General features: G+C 40.8%; 1 protein-coding gene across 1 annotated transcript in view; it reads right to left on the bottom strand.

Moving 5' to 3' along the window:
• Positions 1–12,151: 12,151 nt before the first annotated feature.
• Positions 12,152–18,722, bottom strand: part of ZNF704 (zinc finger protein 704) — a 32,944-nt gene continuing 26,373 nt past the window's right edge. The window contains exons 7-8 of the mRNA XM_056854714.1: positions 15,345–15,442; positions 12,152–12,327 (exon numbers count right to left, since the gene is read on the bottom strand). Of these exons, the coding sequence (XP_056710692.1) occupies positions 12,216–12,327; positions 15,345–15,442 (210 nt within the window). The 3' untranslated portion in view covers positions 12,152–12,215. The remainder of the gene's footprint in view (positions 12,328–15,344; positions 15,443–18,722) is intronic.

Raw genomic sequence — 18,722 nt, 5'->3', positions numbered from 1 at the left:
TCACTGGAGTCATAGTAAACTAGTAGAGACTTCTGTTGCATGTTGGATAGACAAACAGTATTCCTAAAACGTGTTTTTGAATCAGACAAAAATTACATAATTGTAAACATTTTTTAGTAAAATGTTAATGTTTGTTTTAGTTAAAATAATTATGTTATTAAATAAGTCTCTTTTTCATTCGGTGCCCCACAATTGCAACTGATTACCTATTAGCATCATATGTTTCTCTAAATTAAATATACAGTAGATATGGGAAGGAACCAGCCAGTTTATTTTCACTCCATCTCATCCAATCTCCCTTCCTTTCTACTGTCCCCATCTCAGGATAGCCTTTTCTCCAGCAGAAAAACAGTCTGGGTCCAACCCTTTTACTTTTAAATCAGCATGTAGCAGCTGAAAACATTAAAATCACTTTATGACCTGAAACCTAGGAGCCCATGGCCGCTCAAATGCAGGCGGTTATTTATTAAGCGTAGTATATTTGTTTTGTCACAGATGGGAAACATATAATCCTCCTACCATTCACTGTGAGTATCGGGCACAGTCCAGCCAAATTAAGCCCTCTTGTCTCCACTAATTTTTAATAAATGATTTAAGCACAAGTCTAACTCTGCCACTGGAGCCAATGATGTTTAAAAAAAATACACTTAAGTTGGATTGTGCTTATTTAACTAGAACGTTTGTCCTCCTATACCTATAACATTAGCTCTTAAGTTAAGGAGAGATTGGTGTGTGCTAGGAATGCAGGCTTCAGTGATTCATCTGGGGGCAGTATGCGTCAAATGTAGATAGGAAGATGTTTTTACTTTGTCCATATAAAACACGGTATTTTTTATGAAAATGCATAGTTTACGGAAGCAAATACATTCATTCACTAACACCCAAGGAAGATTCTTGGCAGAAGGAGACATACATGCCACATGCTGGCAGTAAAATAGCATTTTGAAGCAGATGTAGATGCATCAACTCTATAGTATTGGCTACATTTTTTCTCTCTCCTTGCCTGGCTCTTTGAAAGAACCTAAGCTCATTTTTCTATCAGAATCAACTATATCTACTATAATAGAAAATTCCTAAATAAATTATAGGGGATTGCTCCTGCTGAGGTTTTTGTGAGGTTTTATAGAACGGTTTATAAAAAATCTATTATAAATAATCCCTAGAAAACCAAACTTGACACCCAAGGCTGAAAGTGATGAGTGAACTTGATATTTATTGTCTTCAGAATTGCCTATTTATTGATGGGCTGATAAAGAAAGGCTAAGTTTGTAAGAGTCCTGACCTGAATGCCCCAAACTAGCCCGGTTTTGTCAGCTCTCAGAAGCTAAGCAGGTTCAGGCCTAGTTAGTACTTGGATGGGAGACCACCAAGGAAGTCCATGGTTGCTATGCAGAGGCAGGCAATGGTAAACCACCTCTGTCCATCTCTTGCCTAGCAAACCCTACGGGGTCACCAAGCTTATATACTTTGTACCTATTCAACATTTACTAGAATTACATACTTTTCAGCAGCTTCACCACCTTGCAGTGTACAATTGTCTTGCCTCGCCTATCTCTTAAAAAATCTGAATGTATTAAAACACATCATTATTATGTTCCTTGATGCATCAAAAGAACTAGGATGATGATCTAACATTAATTAATCAAAGGTTTTTCTGTGTTGAGCATGATGCATAAACAAGCAATATCAGAAGATTTAGTCTAGATACTTTACAGGTATGTTTTTGCTTCCATTGTACATACATAACTTTAAAAAAACCCCGCTAAGATTGCAATGTTATCCTTTACTCTGGAGCAATCTCAGAGAAGCTCATTACAGGGGTCCTTTAGGAATGCTCCAGAGGAAGGAGTTTGTGGACAGCCGCTGAGGTGGAGGATTCTAGAGATCTGCAGCCAGAGGAATTTCTGTCCTTGGAGCCCGACTTTCCCCCTTCCCACTGCAGCCCAAAGTGTGTGCTCCTGGGGGGGCATAAGACCCCCAGGAACACCATCAGAGGGAATCGGGAGGTCTACACCGGGGTGGGGGGGGATCAGCAAAAATCCTCTGTAAGTGAGCCTGGGTCTCCTAATTTATGGAAATTTATGAAAACATTTTCCTAGGATAAAATTCTCACAAGGTGATTGCTTCAATGAATTACACATATAGAACTTGTCTTGTGAGAGGTTGGACCACCGTATGCGCCCAGGCTAAAACTAGCTCACATTTTCAAAAATTATGTTGGGCCTAAACGGGATGCATCACAACTCAGGAAGCGTTGATACAGCCAAGTGTTGACTTCTAAAATCCACTAAAACAGTCAGACCTGAACACTGGTAAGCAGAGCTTATGAACAAGTCCTGGTTACAGTTGTTAAAGAAAGCAATGACAGCCAAAATTAACAAATGTATTAAAACCAGAATTATAAGCACAGTTCCAATCCTTCAGTTATATTGTGCATTCTACTAAACATGGCCTACCAAAAAAGTTACTGCAGAGACTTTGAAATTCCTGAAAAATCATGTGTGTGACAATGAAGAACTAAAGCTGAACTTATTTCATAGGTGAGCACAAGCAGCAGCATAATCATAATAGTGCTATACTATGCGTGGAAGAGCACTTCAGGGCTTTTGCTCCTCACTTTAAAAGACCAAGAGATGAATCTGCACTAATTTCTCCAATACCTTTTCACACTGAAGAAAGAGGGCTACGCTGGTAGGACAGGACAGAGTAGAGAAAGGCGGAAGTGGGCAAATGAGGAGAGGGAAACGATCAAATGATGGGCATCTGCAAGACTTATGGAACTAACAGGATAACCAATGGTATCTTAAACTTGGATAGCCTTGTGATTCAGTTGTACATGTAAGATTGTCCCTATCAAACAGACAGGTAATTGAGTCAAGTACTTGTGTCCTTACCCAATGGAGAAAATAGGAATTCCATGCTGGGAAGAGGTGTGGTTGGGTAGGTTTAACCTCTCCGTTTCCTTACACCTCAGTCCCAATCCAAATCTCACCCATGCACACTTGCTATTTTAAACAAAATGGTGGGGACATCTGGTTTAGCCTTTAGGTTAACTCAGCAAATGAGTGGATAATAGACACTGCAATCCTGACCATTTTATCTGAACATAAGCCCCATTCATCAGCTGACTTGCACAAAGGTATGTGTTCTAGCCTTAGATACATATACATATGTAATATCGAAAAGGTTTTGTCAATGAGTATCCCGCTATCTTGAAACAAAACAGCTATCTTTTGTATAAAAGTAACATTTTGTTCCATTGTAAATTGCAGTTGACTACTTTGAAGTCTATAAATATAGTCATCTGCCTCTGTTATCCTTCTTCAAGAAACACCGAAGAAGCGATCCTAAGCAGGTCTGTTCAGAGGTAAGTCCAATTTGATTCAATAAGGCTTACTCTCAGCAAAGTGTTCTTAGAATATTACAGCCTAATTCTACTGAAAGACAAACTAGGAAAGCTTTTCTCACACTGATATAAATTATTGCGAGAAGTATTATCTTGATACTGTTAATTTTACCACCTTAATTTACTGTACCTGTGTGGTTAAACAATTGTTTGACTAACATCAAACTACTATTCTGCATGAAATATCTTTAAAAAGTGAAATCTTCCTGGCTTTCCTATTATCACATCAAAGGATAAAACCATTAATAAAAACCAGTCCTGGGGTCACTCTATAGAAGACAAGCTTACAATGAGGATAAAGTGAACAGAAGGAGGGCAGGATCATTCTCTCTTACAACATCCATTTATTTCAGCGAAACCCATGTGGGATCAATACAGAGGCTCCATATAAATAACTGAATATAGGGTAAAAAAAACCCTGAATATTGGGTAAAAAAACCTGATAGATCATGTCCAAATCTAAGGTAGGTGTCTCTATTTCAGCTTCTGTGTTCCATCATCACTAGAAATATGTCCATCTTTTCAACAATTCTGCTGACTCTACATACCATGGCAACACCACAAAGTACTACAATCTCACAGTTTATCCAAAATCTATAGCTACACAAGCTGAAAGTGCTTAGAGCCACAAGACAGCAGCCCCTGTTAAAAGTTCAATGGTTTGTACATAATAAATAGGGAGCATTCTTGTTGGGAGCATTTGCAGTTTGGCTCTAAGTCATAATAGCATTTCAGGATATTTGATGACCCGAAATTTATGTCTGCTCTGCTCCCATCAGGCCTGTGATGCAAGACTCTTGGCTCAAGCCATTTACAATGGTTGAGTCTATTGCTTTTCATTTTATCTGTACACTGACCTTACTCCAGATGAAAGTCAAGGTAACAGCAATGGTAAAACAGCAAATAATAAAGCATTCTATTCTCTAGATCTCTTAGTCTTTGGTTAATCCTAGAGTTCTTGGAGAGCAAGATTTGTTTCCTTTGGAGAAAAACTGCTGAGATCCAAGGAAACAATACATTCCATAGACTGCATTAAAGAATGTTTGGTCTGTTGATTAATCATGATCTAGAACTGCAAGTCAGGTTGATGTGTGCTTTTTAAGACCATCAGATGCCATTTTAAAACAGGCCCAATGCCAGAATTGACTAGAGGCCAAGCGTATCCTCTACAGTACAGCAGAAGAGCTTTTAGTGCCTAGCAAGAATGACAGAGTACTCTAGTCAGCCCTCCTTTCCAGTAGACACACATGATCTTGAAAAATGGTACCCCCTTCATGACTGTACATCAACAGTAATAAGTTTTTAAACCGGGAGCCTGCCAGCAAATTCTCTTCAGAAAGGATTTTCAAGCTTTACCCCTACTAAAATGACTATAAACAATGGGTAATTTCAGAAGAATTGGGGGTGGGGGTGGGAAACCTAACAGTTTGCTTTGAAGCCATTTGCAAATTTTATAAAATATTCTAGTCTGACCTATAGAAGATCTTGTGAGAGCTTTCTTCACAGTGGTTTATGTGCCCCTTCTCCAACAAGTTAGCCCTTTGTTGAATAAAAAGCAACTATTGCACCATTTGATAAGGCTGTTATCTCTCTCCATTTTACTACAATTTCTGCACAAATCTCAAAACACCAAAAAATCTTATGAATTACTAATAAAACTACTATAATATCTAATCAGCTAAGCTGAGTTTTATGTCAGTTCAGTTGGCTATCTATTGCATGGCATATCCATAACTTCTTCTCTATTTTACACATAAGCTTTGGGACAAATAGAATTCTGGATCAACAACAAAGAGTGTGACATCACAAAAAGCCAGATTGTCGTGCAATGTAAATACATAAAGACAGGGCTAAGAAATATAACTAGTCATATTATAGTAATTTCATAATTTAATAGAGTTAAGCTCATTGTTAACAGACCTGGTTGTAAGACTTAAGGAAAGCATGAACCAGGTGTAGTAGACAATTTAGAACAGTTGTTTTAAAAAGTTTGTCCCTCAGACAACCTGTTCCATGCTAATTTGTCTTCTGAAGAACTCCTGATGCTTTGTCAAGGAGTTACAAATTCTGGGACCACAGTCCAGCTTGATGTTCACACAGTGCAAAGTGAGAATGTGTCATAAAACACCCTCCTCTGTAGTGGCATATTTCAGGGGAAAGATCAGGAATACTAGACTGAACTGTCTTTTAGGCAGCTTGTCTACTATCAATACTGTTTCATGAAACAGCTCGTGAGTTCCTAGGAACACAATCCGAAAACGATTGACTTGAAATTCAGTACTACCCTACACCACCTTTCTCTGACTTTAGACAGTTATTAGTATTTAGATTCCCACATACTTTCATATAAAGTGAAAGATTTAGCAAGATCAGCACCATTATGAGGACTGTGGCATGTAACAATCATATAAAAGATGCTGGCTTTGTGGGTTTGGAGCCCTAGGATGATACAAAAACAGCATTATGTAACCCTCAGGCAGAAGCTTTTATTGTTGTTATTTTTTTGCTTGTGCATCCATAATAAAGCCGTGTTAGGCTCCAATTGTGAATGCTTTCAGATTTAACAATCTGAGTGACTGCTTGCCTGGTTTATTCTGGCTTCGATATCAAAAGCTACCTTGCTGATACTAAGCAAATGTCAACTAAAAAGGAGAAGCACCATAACAGAATTGCACTTTTGTGCCATGTTCATATCTTCAGCACAAATGAAAGAGGAACAAGCTTTAGGCTGACATTCCTGCCCTGCCTGTTCTACTTACCCCAGCACAATACTGGGTACCTGGGTTCTTCCTTAATTTGCTATCTCCCTTAACACTGGAAAAGATGACAGATAACTGGTTCAGCAGAATCCTGGGTGCCAATATTCCCAATATTGCCCTCTTCAGAAGTGACTTTCAATCTAGGGAGAGCAGGAAAACAAGAGGGGGCCTGAGAATGTTCCTCTGCTTTCATGCTAGATACAGAAAAGAACTGAGCAAGCCTAAATGATTTGTCCCAAAAATATATTTATATTACCTATAGATATACATTAAAAAAACTAATAAACGAAGCACCATTTCAATAGCAACTCTACACAGAATCTCTCGATTCTTAATACATTCCCATTTCTACACAATATTGTCACTTGTAAGTCATTCACTTGTAAGTCATTCTTAGTAACAAAGTCTTCATTTGCCTGTTGATATTCTCCATATTGGAGGGGGGGGGAAAGGGGAGGGTCCGTGGCTCAGTGGTAGAGTATCTGCTTTGCATGCAGAAGGTCCCAGGTTCAATCATTGGCATTTCCAGTAAAGGGACTAGGCAAATAGGTGATCTGCCTGAGACCCTGGAGAACCGCTGCCAGTCTGAGTAGACAATACTGACTTTGTTGGAGCAAGGGTCTGATTCTGTATAAGGCAGCTTCACGCGTTTAAAGGTATGCTAGCACAAAACATGGCTCTCTTCATTGTTTGGATTTCAAACACCAAATAGTAGCTTATCCTATACGCAACTATCATGCTATTAAAATATTTTTGATCTTGTGAAAATAACTGGAAGCAGGGATCAGGCTAACTCTTTCCTATATTTCTACTTGATGTGGAATTACCTGTTCAAAAAAAGAAAAAGTCAGAAATTCCACTGAGCCAGTACAAGCTCCTTGCCTGAGACTAAATAGTTCTTTGGATCTCATTCCTTTCTGATGGGAAGAAAAATAAAAATAAAACACAAAAGAACACTGATGCTGTTTTAATTATATAGAAAGCAGCTCTCATAGGGTTCTATGGTGTCTGAATGCAGCCTCACACGCCAAAAGGGCATTTATCACACACGAGAACTCTACTTGTTCCTGGTTCACTCAGACATAGACAATACTGTGACCCAAGGGTGCATTCAAACAAAATAGCTAGCAAATGAAACCAGCATAGTAAAATCAATTCATGGTGATTTTAATTTATCAGCAATAAGCAATCTGCGAACTAGGTCCAGAAAAGACACAATCGTGTGTTTTTTTGCGTATGAGATTTAGTATCCAAGTCTATGCCGTATGTTAGTAGCACCAGATACCTGATCAGGGAGATATTCAAAATAGTGCTGAACCAAAATTGAAGGGGGAAGCATTTTACCCCATTTTAACCCCTTGCAAAATGAGCTTCTCCTCCCCTGGGGTGAAGTTTCAAAGGAAAGCTACAAGATGGGCAAAAGGCATTTGAATCATTGCTTTCTTTCCACTAGGCATTTATAGGGGGGGAAATGTTTCATGCCATCTCTTGCAATGTGCATGGTGACACTGCCACACAGCCAAATCCAGTGGATTCATGATGTTATCATATTCCCTGTTTAATCACCAGCTGGTTGGGATCATAGTTGCAAATACAAAGAAAGAAAATTAATAGCTGGAAATAGTGCTCCAAGCAGGTTCTAGCAAGTACTCTGAATGTCAGTGAATAGGCATGAAGGTAAATGTTTTGCTGTGTTCTGTCCCCCCCCCCCCTCTACAACTGAAAATACACACTGGCCAATATTCAGCACAAAAGTAATTCAGAGCGAATACAATAAAATTCAGCACGTATTTTTGAAGCCATCTATGAATCAAGGTTGCTGCAGCGGCCAGTGGTTTAATCTAGCAGCTACCTATCATGATGGCTTAGTTCCAGTTCTGGCTAATGAATGAATTCTGCGTTTTTTCTGTATTTCAAAACCCGACAGAAATTTTACAACAATTACAAATCCCATCCCCACTCCAGCCCCCCTCCCCCGTACTAAGTAGTTTTAGAACAGGCAGTTAATACTATGTACAACAATCCAAAGTCCCACAGTCCACTGTTAAACTGAACGAAGATGTTCCTTTCAGATTACAGATCCAACAGAGCCACATACCAGTCAGTTGGTTTAAGACAGACTGGCCCACCCCTACAGCCTTTATCCTAATTACGGAAATCGGTAGCGACAATGCTGTGAGGTTGTCTCTGTGTTGCTATGTGAGGCATTCACAACAAAAGAATAAACACGTGAAACACAGTATAAACGCTTTGCAAGAGCAGAGAAAGAGAGTTAGGCCTAGCAGTTGGCGATGCTAATTAACTTTATGAAACATACCAGGCTAAGACGGGGTGGGCAACATTTGGCATATAGGCACTATATCACGACTGCCATGTTTTGTGTAAGTTTCTTGAATACAGCCCTCTTGAATACACAGCTGAATTAAAACCATATTGAAAGAAATGCTAGAGAATTAAAAAACAAACAAACAAGGTTATATGTTCAAACTGGAGAAAAAAGACGAACAAGGAGCAGTCTATTTGACCTTTTAGATCCCAACCTGTTTTGTTGTAAGTATTAGCAGGGGATCTTAAGCAGAAACTTATTTGGCTCATACCTTGTACAAATAGTCCATTTGTTTAAGGTGGGAGCCAGAGAAGTTTCTTCTTAAGATCCCCTGACAACGCTTCTAGCAAAACACATTGGGATCTAAAAGGTCAAATAAACTGCTCTCCTTTGCACCTTCTTCTTCTTTTTTCTACCTACCTACTGGTGCGGCCTTATTTTCTTCCTGATGTATGTTCAAACCGCACATTTCACCTTTCATGAGTTCAAAGTGCAAATATCAAGATTTCTCAAGGGCTGATTCTGGCTTGGAGCATTTGAGAGTATATCAACTATATAAATATTGCACAGTAGGAGCCTCATGTCCACCAACAGTAATTTGCATATGCCACATTCCCAGAAAAGCAATATGCTAACCATATTAAATTGGCGCAACCTAAATACATCAGTCAGCTGCAGCTTTCTGGTTTGTTCAACATTTCTACACATAGCTCAGTGGTCTGCCCACCTCTGTCTGTAACTTTAAGTCATGCTAACCGTTTCTGGGGAGGACATGAATGATCAGTTTGCAACTTGTACTGCCTACAAATTAATGTATACATTCATTCTTTCACAGCTATACAAGTTGCAAACTAATCATGTTACCCTCAGGAACTTTCAGAAGGTCCCCACCCAAATTAGAGACTGGAGATGGCAGCAGAATATTAGGTCCACAAAGTCTAACTGGAACAGTTCCTAAAAAGTGAGATGATAAAAATTGTTCCTTATGGTTGGCAGATACAATATACAATATAATCCCACTACGAGACCCAGTATGATATAGTGGTTAGAATGTTAGACTGTGGAGACCTGGGTTCAAAGTGCCACTTAGTTATAAACCCTTCAAGCTAACTGAGGGCCAGCTAGTTTTTCTTGGTCTAAGCTATTTTACAGAGCTGGTGTGTGGATTAAAAACAGGAGGGGATAATCATGCATGACATCCTGAACTTCTGGGAGGACAGCTGGGGTATAAATGAGACAGCTGACTGCATTTTCAGTTGGCAAGCGGCTTTCTAGGGCTTCTACTCTTCCTGCAACAAGGAAGACACTTTGAACGCACAAAACTGCCTTATACTAGGAGTCAGACCATTGGTCTATCCAGCTTATTGTCTACTCTCATTAGCAACAGACTATAGTTTCGCAGTCATTCCTGTACTTGTTTCCAAGCAACAAATCATAATTAGCTATAGTATGGGCTACTACTACTGGGGAATCTTAAAGAGGATGAACGGCTAGAGATGTACTATAACATAAAAGAAAAACTACATACTAACATGTTCAAGCAGGGCATTAAGATCAGTCTGTTGCATCAGACGAACAACGGACTGCTTGGTCATATAAACACCATGCTCCATGCTCTACAGACACTTATGTCAAGTGTAGGTTACAACTAAGGAATCAAAAAAAGAAGGTTCAAGCCTTTTGCCTGTACCGTGCCTGAATTTTACTTTCCCCAGAACTCCAGGGTTAGTGAGGCTTGACAGGAGCAGATACGAAATATTAAGAAAAAAAGAATCCTTCTATGGAGTTCATAAAGAGTTATGTCCGCCATCAAGTCTCCAGGAAGGCATGCTCATCACTCCCTGGGTATCACCAAAGGTTATGAAATAGTGCAAGACTGGCAAAGGGGATTGCGGAAGTGCCTTCTTTGGAGGTGCGACTGGATGAATATCTGTTGGGAATACTTTGGTTGAAGGGAACCCCGCAAATGCAATGCTGAGTTTTGACCAGAAGGACAATTTGGAGGGGAGAGTCCTAGGGCTATCTACATGTGTTTACATTTGTTTGTTTGTGTTTTAAGGAACCTGTTAAATCTAATTCATAGCTTTGGACTTAAGTTCATTTGCCCTGGTTAAAGATTCTGTGTTCCAACCAGATTTTTTTGTGCTTTTGCCCCTCTTCTTAGTAATATGCAGACTAGAAAATCCAGACTAGAAAGAAGTGTAATAAACTCCATCACAGGCCCTTAACAGTCTTCCTTAGCCAAGAAATAAATGGTACCTATGATCTTTTTTTTCAGCATAGGGTAATTAGGACAAGCCACCCACAAAAGCTCTCTTTCTTTTCCTTCTTTCCCCAACTTGGGATACAACGGTTCTACCAGAGTATACATCAAATACAAAACCTATCAAGAAATTCTCATTCACAAGCCCCACTGAAATGAACGTACAAAATTGCGTTTCTGCACGCTTTTATTCCTACAGGACTTGTGCAGATCTTTCCAATGCCCTGTGCCCAAAACTCCTAAAGATTAAAAACAAGAATAATCTGTGCCCTTTCATTTCAACAGTACTAAATTACACTGAAGCATGAAAACCTATTCAAGTGCAGCCCACTGTGAAGAAAGTTTTTTACTTCTGACCTTCAAATAACTTTACCACCAGTGGACTTTACATCCAACTATCCTCTTCACTGCAGTTGTGAAATGCTGGAAAAGGAGGGATGCTTGTCCATGTTGTCTCCCCCCCCCCCCTCCAGAAATAAAGTTTTGTATTTTAGAACCAAACTGTTCACATCGTGTAATATCACAGAAAACAGAGAAGGAAGCTGCTGGGTTGGATCACATCCCTGAATAAGTCCTTATGAAGCTTAGGCGGCTGACGGTGCTCCTCCTTAACAACGTCCTCGTCAGTGCGAGATGTACTCTGATCTTTCTGTAATCGCTTCTAGAATGAGATCCCGAACCTTGTATTAGGTTCTTATGCGTATTTCAGTGTCAGCTCATTTCAACCAGGACCCACCCATTCACGTCTTGTTGTACTCGTAGTTTAAATCTGCTGGTGATTTTTCCACACGTATCTTCCTTTAGGATAGAATCAAAAGTGGCACGCAGGCATCGAGTCGAAGTCTGAGGCCTTCTCAAAACTCACTTTCACAATGCTGCTTGTCTTTTCAGCAAATCGATATCCTAATACCTCTAAAGAACAAAAGCCTTAAAACTCTAGAGTCACGATTGTTCGCATTAGAATTATTTACCACTCCTGGGAAAAGCAGCTCTTGAGAAAACTGTAGCTTATGCATCTGTAAATTAAGGTGTAGTAACCTTGTGTGTGCATTTTTTTTAAAAAAAATCACTTCAGGAAAAGAAACATCATTTGATTTTATGTTTTTTGTGATCCCCAAGTTCATAATACAGATGATGCTGCGTGAAAAAGATAAGCTCGCCAGAAGCAAGATCTTCAAGATTAAAAAGATTTTTTTCCTTAAAAAAAAAATACATATAGCTGCTCCTGATTCAAAACTTTTCAGCAGGTTGTATTGCTGTTAGTTAGCAATATAGCAATATAGTCCCAATACTGCTGCATGCAGGCTTTTGTAAAGTCCTTCTTCGGTACAACTACTTTATTCCAGTGCGCAAGCATTCTGGAACAGCCAGCACTTAAATGGGTGGGGAAAGTCACACGGCCCAGCTGCAGCAAGAGAATTCCTGCTATACATCATTCCGCATCTTCCACATTTCCTTGCCTCAGTCAATGAACCTCTGGCATGCCTTCTTCCAACGGCACGCGGTGCACCACATATCTCTGTTCTCCATCCCATATACCTTACGACATTTCTTGCCTTCTCCTCTTGGTTTTCTGCCAGTTAAAATAAAAAAGCAGAAAGGCGGCCTAGTTAACAATAGGCTTACGATACAGTCTGGTAACCAAAACACAGTAGTGGACAAATCAGTAAATGTTGTGACCTAGTTACCTCAGTTCCTGAAGTTGAAATAACAAGGCACAGGGTATACAAAGGAAAACCAAGACAGAGAAGTGCTATAAGAGGTGTAAGGGCTTGGGATAAGATTTAATTTTGGGGTGTTGGTAGCAGGCCTAGCTAGTTTGGCTTGTCAATAAGTCTTGCAACACAAACATTTTGAAATTGTAATGTTTTTAATTATAGTTTGTCAACCACGAGCCACAGAAAAAGGTGGGATAGACATTATTTTAATAAATAAAACACACCTTTATTTATTAAATTCATATGCACCTCTCCAGAGTCCTGCTTGCAATGGCTCAAAAAGTAAAAACGACACAATAAAAATCATAGCAACAACACAAGAACTGCCAATAAAACAAGCCAGGGGAATAAGAAGTCAGGACACAAAAACATCATGAAAAAAACTCCTCAGGCTAGAAGTGAACTACTGAAAAATCTAGGAAAGACAGAACTGCTCACTTGAAAGCCTGAGTAAGAAGAAATGTTGGTTGGAACCTAAAGGACAGTAAGATAAGTGCCAGGCAAGTTTCAAGGAGGATGGCACTCCAAAGGCAAGGAGCCACCACTGAAAAAGGCTGTCTCTGGTTGCCAACAGACTCACACGAACACATGAAACTGCCTTATACTGAATCAGACCCTTGGTCCATCAAGGTCAGTATTGTCTACTCAGACCAGCAGCGGCTCTCCAGGGTCCCAGGCAGGGGTCTTTCACATCACCTTCTTGCCTAGTTGCTTTAATTGGAGATGCCGGGGATTGAACCTGGGACCTTCTGCATGCAAAGCAGATGCTCTACCGCTAAGCCACAGCCCCTCCCCTCATCTCTGCAGATGGGGACACAGAACAGGGCTTGGGAAGAGCATCTGAACTGGCAGGCTGGATGGTGTGGGAGGAGATGGCCCTTAAAGCACCCTAGCCCCAGGATGCTTAGGGTATTATATGTAAGAACTTGTACTCTGAATTGTGCCCTGAAACAGACAGACAAGCCGGTGCCGCTCTCGCAGCACAGTTGTGGCTTGATCCTGTATCCAGCCTCCAACAACAGCCTGGTTGTCGTATGTTGGACCAAATTCACCAATTTTCAAAGGCAGTCCCTTGAAAAGTATATTACAGTAGTCTGAGCTGGATGTGATCGCATCATCTTTTTCTCCACCTTCAGCTGGTACAACCATTCCACTGTTGCGTCTTCAAAGTATAAGCATACCATGGAGAAACTGTGGGTTCGGTTCCAGAGCAGCACAATAACGTGAATATCGCTATAAAGCGAGTCACACTAATTTTTTGGTTTCCCAGTGCATATAAAAGTTATGTTTACACTATAATATAGTCTATTAAGTGTGCAGTAGCATTATGTGTAAAAAAAACAATGTACTGTAATAATAATGAAAAAGTTTGAAATATTGCAAGAATTACCAAAATGTGACACAGAGACACGAAGTGAGCACATGCTGTTAGAAAAAGGGCGCTGACAGTTGCTCAAAAACGCAATACCTGCGAAGCGCAATAAAACGAGGTGTGCCTGTATGCGGCTTACTCCCTCCAGTTTCTTATCAATGAAGTCTAGCTCCCTGCCTCCTCCTCGTTCCATGGAGGAAAAAAGCTCCTCCCTTAGGAGTCCCTTTCATCCACCTCCTTGCAACTCCAGTTTTGATTGCCTGAATGCTGCACAGCATGAGGAAATGAAAGTTATATTCTATGATTTTACTGAAATTTTTAGCAGCTCTCTGATTTTGACTAGCATACAAATCAGTAGGAATAGCGACTTTTATTTTTCTAGCTTGAAAACAGATTGAGAGCTATTGGCAATTATTTCTGAATTGAATCAATAATGAAGAAAATAAACATCCTTCCCCAAAATTATGTTGTTATCCAGTTACGTTGAAAAAAAGGCTTCACTAACAGTGCAGTGCTATACAGAGTTAGTCCAGTCTAAACCCACTGAAATGAATGAGGTTAGATCCTCTTTAGCATTGCACTGTAAAACGCATGCAGGGGTGAGGAAACATGTCTTTTTGGGATGTATGTGCGTATGGTCTCCATCTCCTACTTAATTGTTCTGTTATCAGAGGTACTTCACTTTCACTTTATTCAGGTTTAACAGTCATAAGCCATACACCGAGAAAATATTTAAGGATAAAAACAACAGCAAAGAAGAATTTTGCCATATCCACCATACATGCTTTACAAAAGCCACTTAGAAACAATCTTAATTCATGGGCATCAGAAGTGGCTGAATATTTTAACAACCATTTTGCAAGAAATTTCTCCCTGGCAACAGTGTTTTTGGAACAATAAAAGAAAACATGCAATGACAAATCAACCACTGACAAGGCGGAATCCCAGCAAGACACCCCTTTGTCTGTGCTGCAGGCAGTGCATTACAGCGTGCAAGCATATATGACCATGTTAAGTTAGGTGTTGTCAGCATACAAAGATAGGATGGGCATTCAAATTCTGCTAAGTGTTTGATTCCCAGATGGAGCAGGGAACATTTCCATTTGGCATCTTGGATTAATAGGTTCCAGTCTTGTTTAAAAATCTTCTTAATAATTAACACTCTTTCCTTCTCCACCAAAGAGGTCGAAAACCTCAAAAGAGTCAACTGTGCGATTTTAAAACCTACAACTTTATTCCACCAGAACCAACAGCGCTCTTGAGCTGCCAATCGAGCAAGTGCCGGAAGGTTCCCAGCATAAAGTAACCTATATTTTAAATTGATTATGGCTTTCCAAATCAAAATAAAATTTTTTGGAAGACCCAGTTCCAAGTGTACAACTGAAGATGCTACACATGGAGGTGAAGCAAGGATTTTAAGGGGGCGGGGAAAGAAATCTGAAGCTTGTCAAATAATTCAACTGGATCCGAGAACCGGGTCAGGTATACCATCTCGCTTACCTCAGGCCGACTGATGCTCTAGGTGGTGATGACAGAATGGTCTGGATCTGTTGCTTTTGCTCTCCACTCGCTGCAGGACGTGTATGAGTTGGGGAAACCTAGCAACACAAAGACAAAAATACAATGTCAATTATGGGACCTCAAAGAGAGAAGAAGCAGTAGGTTTTTATACCCCCCTTTTCTCTACATTAAGGAGTCTCAAAGTGGCTTTACAATCACATTCCCTTCCTCTCCCCATGACTGACACCTTCTGAGGTAGGTAAGGCTGAGAGAGTTCTGAGAGAACTGTGACTGGCCCAAGGTCACCCAGCAGGCTTCATGTGGAGGAGTGGGGAATCGAACCCATTCCTCCATATTAGAGTCCACTGCTCTTAACCACTGTGCCATGCTGGTGGAGAGGGCACCATGGATTAGATAGTCAAATCAGCCATCCTAAAACAGGCTTAAAAAGACTGGCAGCTGAGTCGGTGCTGTCTCCTGAGAGAGCCGCTGTGGTGGAGTGAGGGGTGGCACTTGGCTCTGCCTGAGCAAGGTCAAACTTCTCTCTGGGCGCAGAAGATGAGGGAAAAGTGGAGGAGTCCCAGTGAGCCAGAGAAAGCCTCTCTGGAAACGGAGGAACTTGACCAGGCTAGCAGAGGAGCAGGAGTGCCAGCTGGGGGATGTTTGCGGAGTCCTGGAAAAAGTTACGCTCCCAGTGAGGCTCCCCAGGCAAAGAGCCACAGGCTCTGCTGTGCTCTCATCCTTTGGCGCATGCCTCTGGGGAGAGCTTGGCTTTAAAATGCACAGCAGATCCCAATTACCTGTTAAAGGCAAGCAGTGAGATGCAGTAGGCAGGGTTTGGCAGTTCTCAGTATCCTGAGCCAGTGACAAAGGGGGAAAAACCCTCCAACAAATAGCTCAATGGTCTACTCTGGTGAGAGCTTGGCTTTAAAACGCACAGCAGATCCAAGTTACTTCAGGCTGCTGCAATTGGAGCCTGGCATGCTTTGGGGTTGGTTGTCATCAATATGCTGATGATACCCAGCTGTATATATCCTTATCCAAACCTCTTGGGGATACAGTACAGGCCCTGAAATGCTGCCTGGCTGTGGTGATTAACTGGCTAAAAGTGAAAAAATTGGAGGTGGAGGTAATGCTGGATGGGAAGATGGTGGCCTTGAAGGACATTGTTCTCCCCACTTTTGATAGAGTTCTACTGACCCTTGCAGACTCAGTTAAAAGCCTTAGGCCATACTGGATGCTGCTTTATTACTAGAGAAGCAAATTAATACAGCTGCAGAAAAGGCTTGCTACCAACTCAGCTTAGCCTGTAACATGCTCCCTTACCTTGATACATCTGACCTGACCACCTGGAAGTATGCCACAGTAACATCAAGACAAGACTACTGTAATGCACTGCACATTGGTCGCCCCTCAAAATCAACTTGGAAACCGTAGCTGGTCCAGAATGCCGCAGCTCAGATATTAACCAAAGCTAGACAGAACATGCATATTACTCCCATTCTGCAGATGCTCCATCGGCTGCCCATTTGTTACCAGGCTCAGTTTAAGGTATTAGCTATCGCATACAAGCCCTTCATGGCCTTGGCCCCTTTTATTTGCGGGACTGCTGTTCTGCCATGACAACTTTGCTCAAGTTAGCGGGGGTTTCTGCAGGCGTCAATCTGCAAATGGCCAAAATTAACATCGACCCATACACATGCTTTCTCCATTGTGGCTCTGGCCTGGTGGGATAGTTTGCTCGATGAGGTCAAGAAAGCTCCCACTCTTCTGGCTTTCTGCAAACTATGCAAAACTGAACTATTCAAGTGGGCTTTTCTGTGCAGGCAACAGGGTTGCACTGTACATAACAGTTATACAAACGTACCTGGATAAATGATTAGGAACTGAGGTCTATACTGCTGTGTACAGCTTATTGTATTCAGAATCCTATTTATGTAATTTCTGTACCGCTTAAAGTGTCATGTGAATACTTATGCTATGCTGTAGCCCTTTCTGGTGGTGCCAGACTTCTAAAATCCTAATGCATTGTTTATTGAATGTCCCATTTTGCCAATTGTTCTGATTCCCTACATGTAATCCGCCTTGAGTCTCTGTGAGAAAGGCGGACTATAAATAATGTAAATAAAATAAAATTAAAAAATTTCCTCTACCCCATTTCTCCACAGCTTGCCCACCAGCCCACTCTCACTGGCACTTTGACAGACAGTGCAAGTACACTGTAGAACTTGTGGTCTCTACTATGTCAGATATGTATCTATGCAGGGGACTCTACAACCAAATTTTCATATTCAGCCCTACTCCCTGATGTGCTAATTGTGGACATATGGAGATATGTGAATTGAAACATATTGCATCCCTTGGATATAACTGAAATGTTACTCTTCTATGCAACATTGAACTATGTGCCCTATTAAACATTTGGCCTCACTTCTCTTCCTGCTGCTTGAGACAGATTCTGTTTTCCTCAATCTGCTGTATTTCCTCATTATATATTAAGCATATCCAGTATTGTAAGAATGGGAATTCCCACCACAAGTTATGTGGGTCAGCAGCCTTCAAGTCACATTACACTGTCACCAAAACATCCCTGGGCAGATTCCTACTGGGACTTTCCTTGGCAAATACTCAAGGAAAGTCTTACAATCTATTCCCATGCGCAACTGTTGTTCACAACTATTACTTCCCAAGGTTAAATCTGAAGTTAACTTCCTGCAAGTTAAATCTTGGGTTCCTGTTCTCTTTTTGAACTGGTAAGTAAATTCAGCTGAAGTTTGTACGTGGACTCTAGAAATGCACTTGTTATCTCTGACAACTGGTTACATTTCCTAGGATGTTCCAATTTGCAGGACAGGAAGGGAACGGTATTCAAAACAAAACAAACAAAAATAGCCGCCGCATAAGTGACAGAGTCTGATCACAGAAGAGCCTAGGTAGCTTTAAGACTTCACAATCCTAGCATCTCATTACAGCTTGTGCAATGAAAAGTGGTTGTTGTCAGGGATCTCAACTTAAAGCACAGCTGCAAGGGAGTCTCTATCTACAGCCGTGATCCTGGGATATAAAACTAAAGCACAAGAGTCAACTCCTGTCACATCCACTTCAGTAAAGCCATGGGAAGTACACCTGCCTATTATAGGGGAAATTTGGGACTAACTAATAATGTTTCATGATCGAGCCTGGGATGGTCTGCAACAAACAATTTGTTAGCTTCTAGACTAAAATTATTCATATTGATCTGTAGACCAAACAACAATGAAATGAGAAGCTCAATTGTTTCACTGCTTTGTGCTTTATATTAGAAGATGGTCGTGTGTATTGGGGGTGGGGGCATCTGATGTATACAGACACAGCTCTCCTCTTGAAAATCCCACCAGA

Source organism: Euleptes europaea, chromosome 8 (assembly GCF_029931775.1).
Source record: "Euleptes europaea isolate rEulEur1 chromosome 8, rEulEur1.hap1, whole genome shotgun sequence".
Lineage (NCBI taxonomy): Eukaryota > Metazoa > Chordata > Lepidosauria > Squamata > Sphaerodactylidae > Euleptes > Euleptes europaea.
The sequence above is the reverse complement of the archived record's forward strand: the minus strand, read 5'-3'. Positions and strand labels throughout refer to the sequence as shown.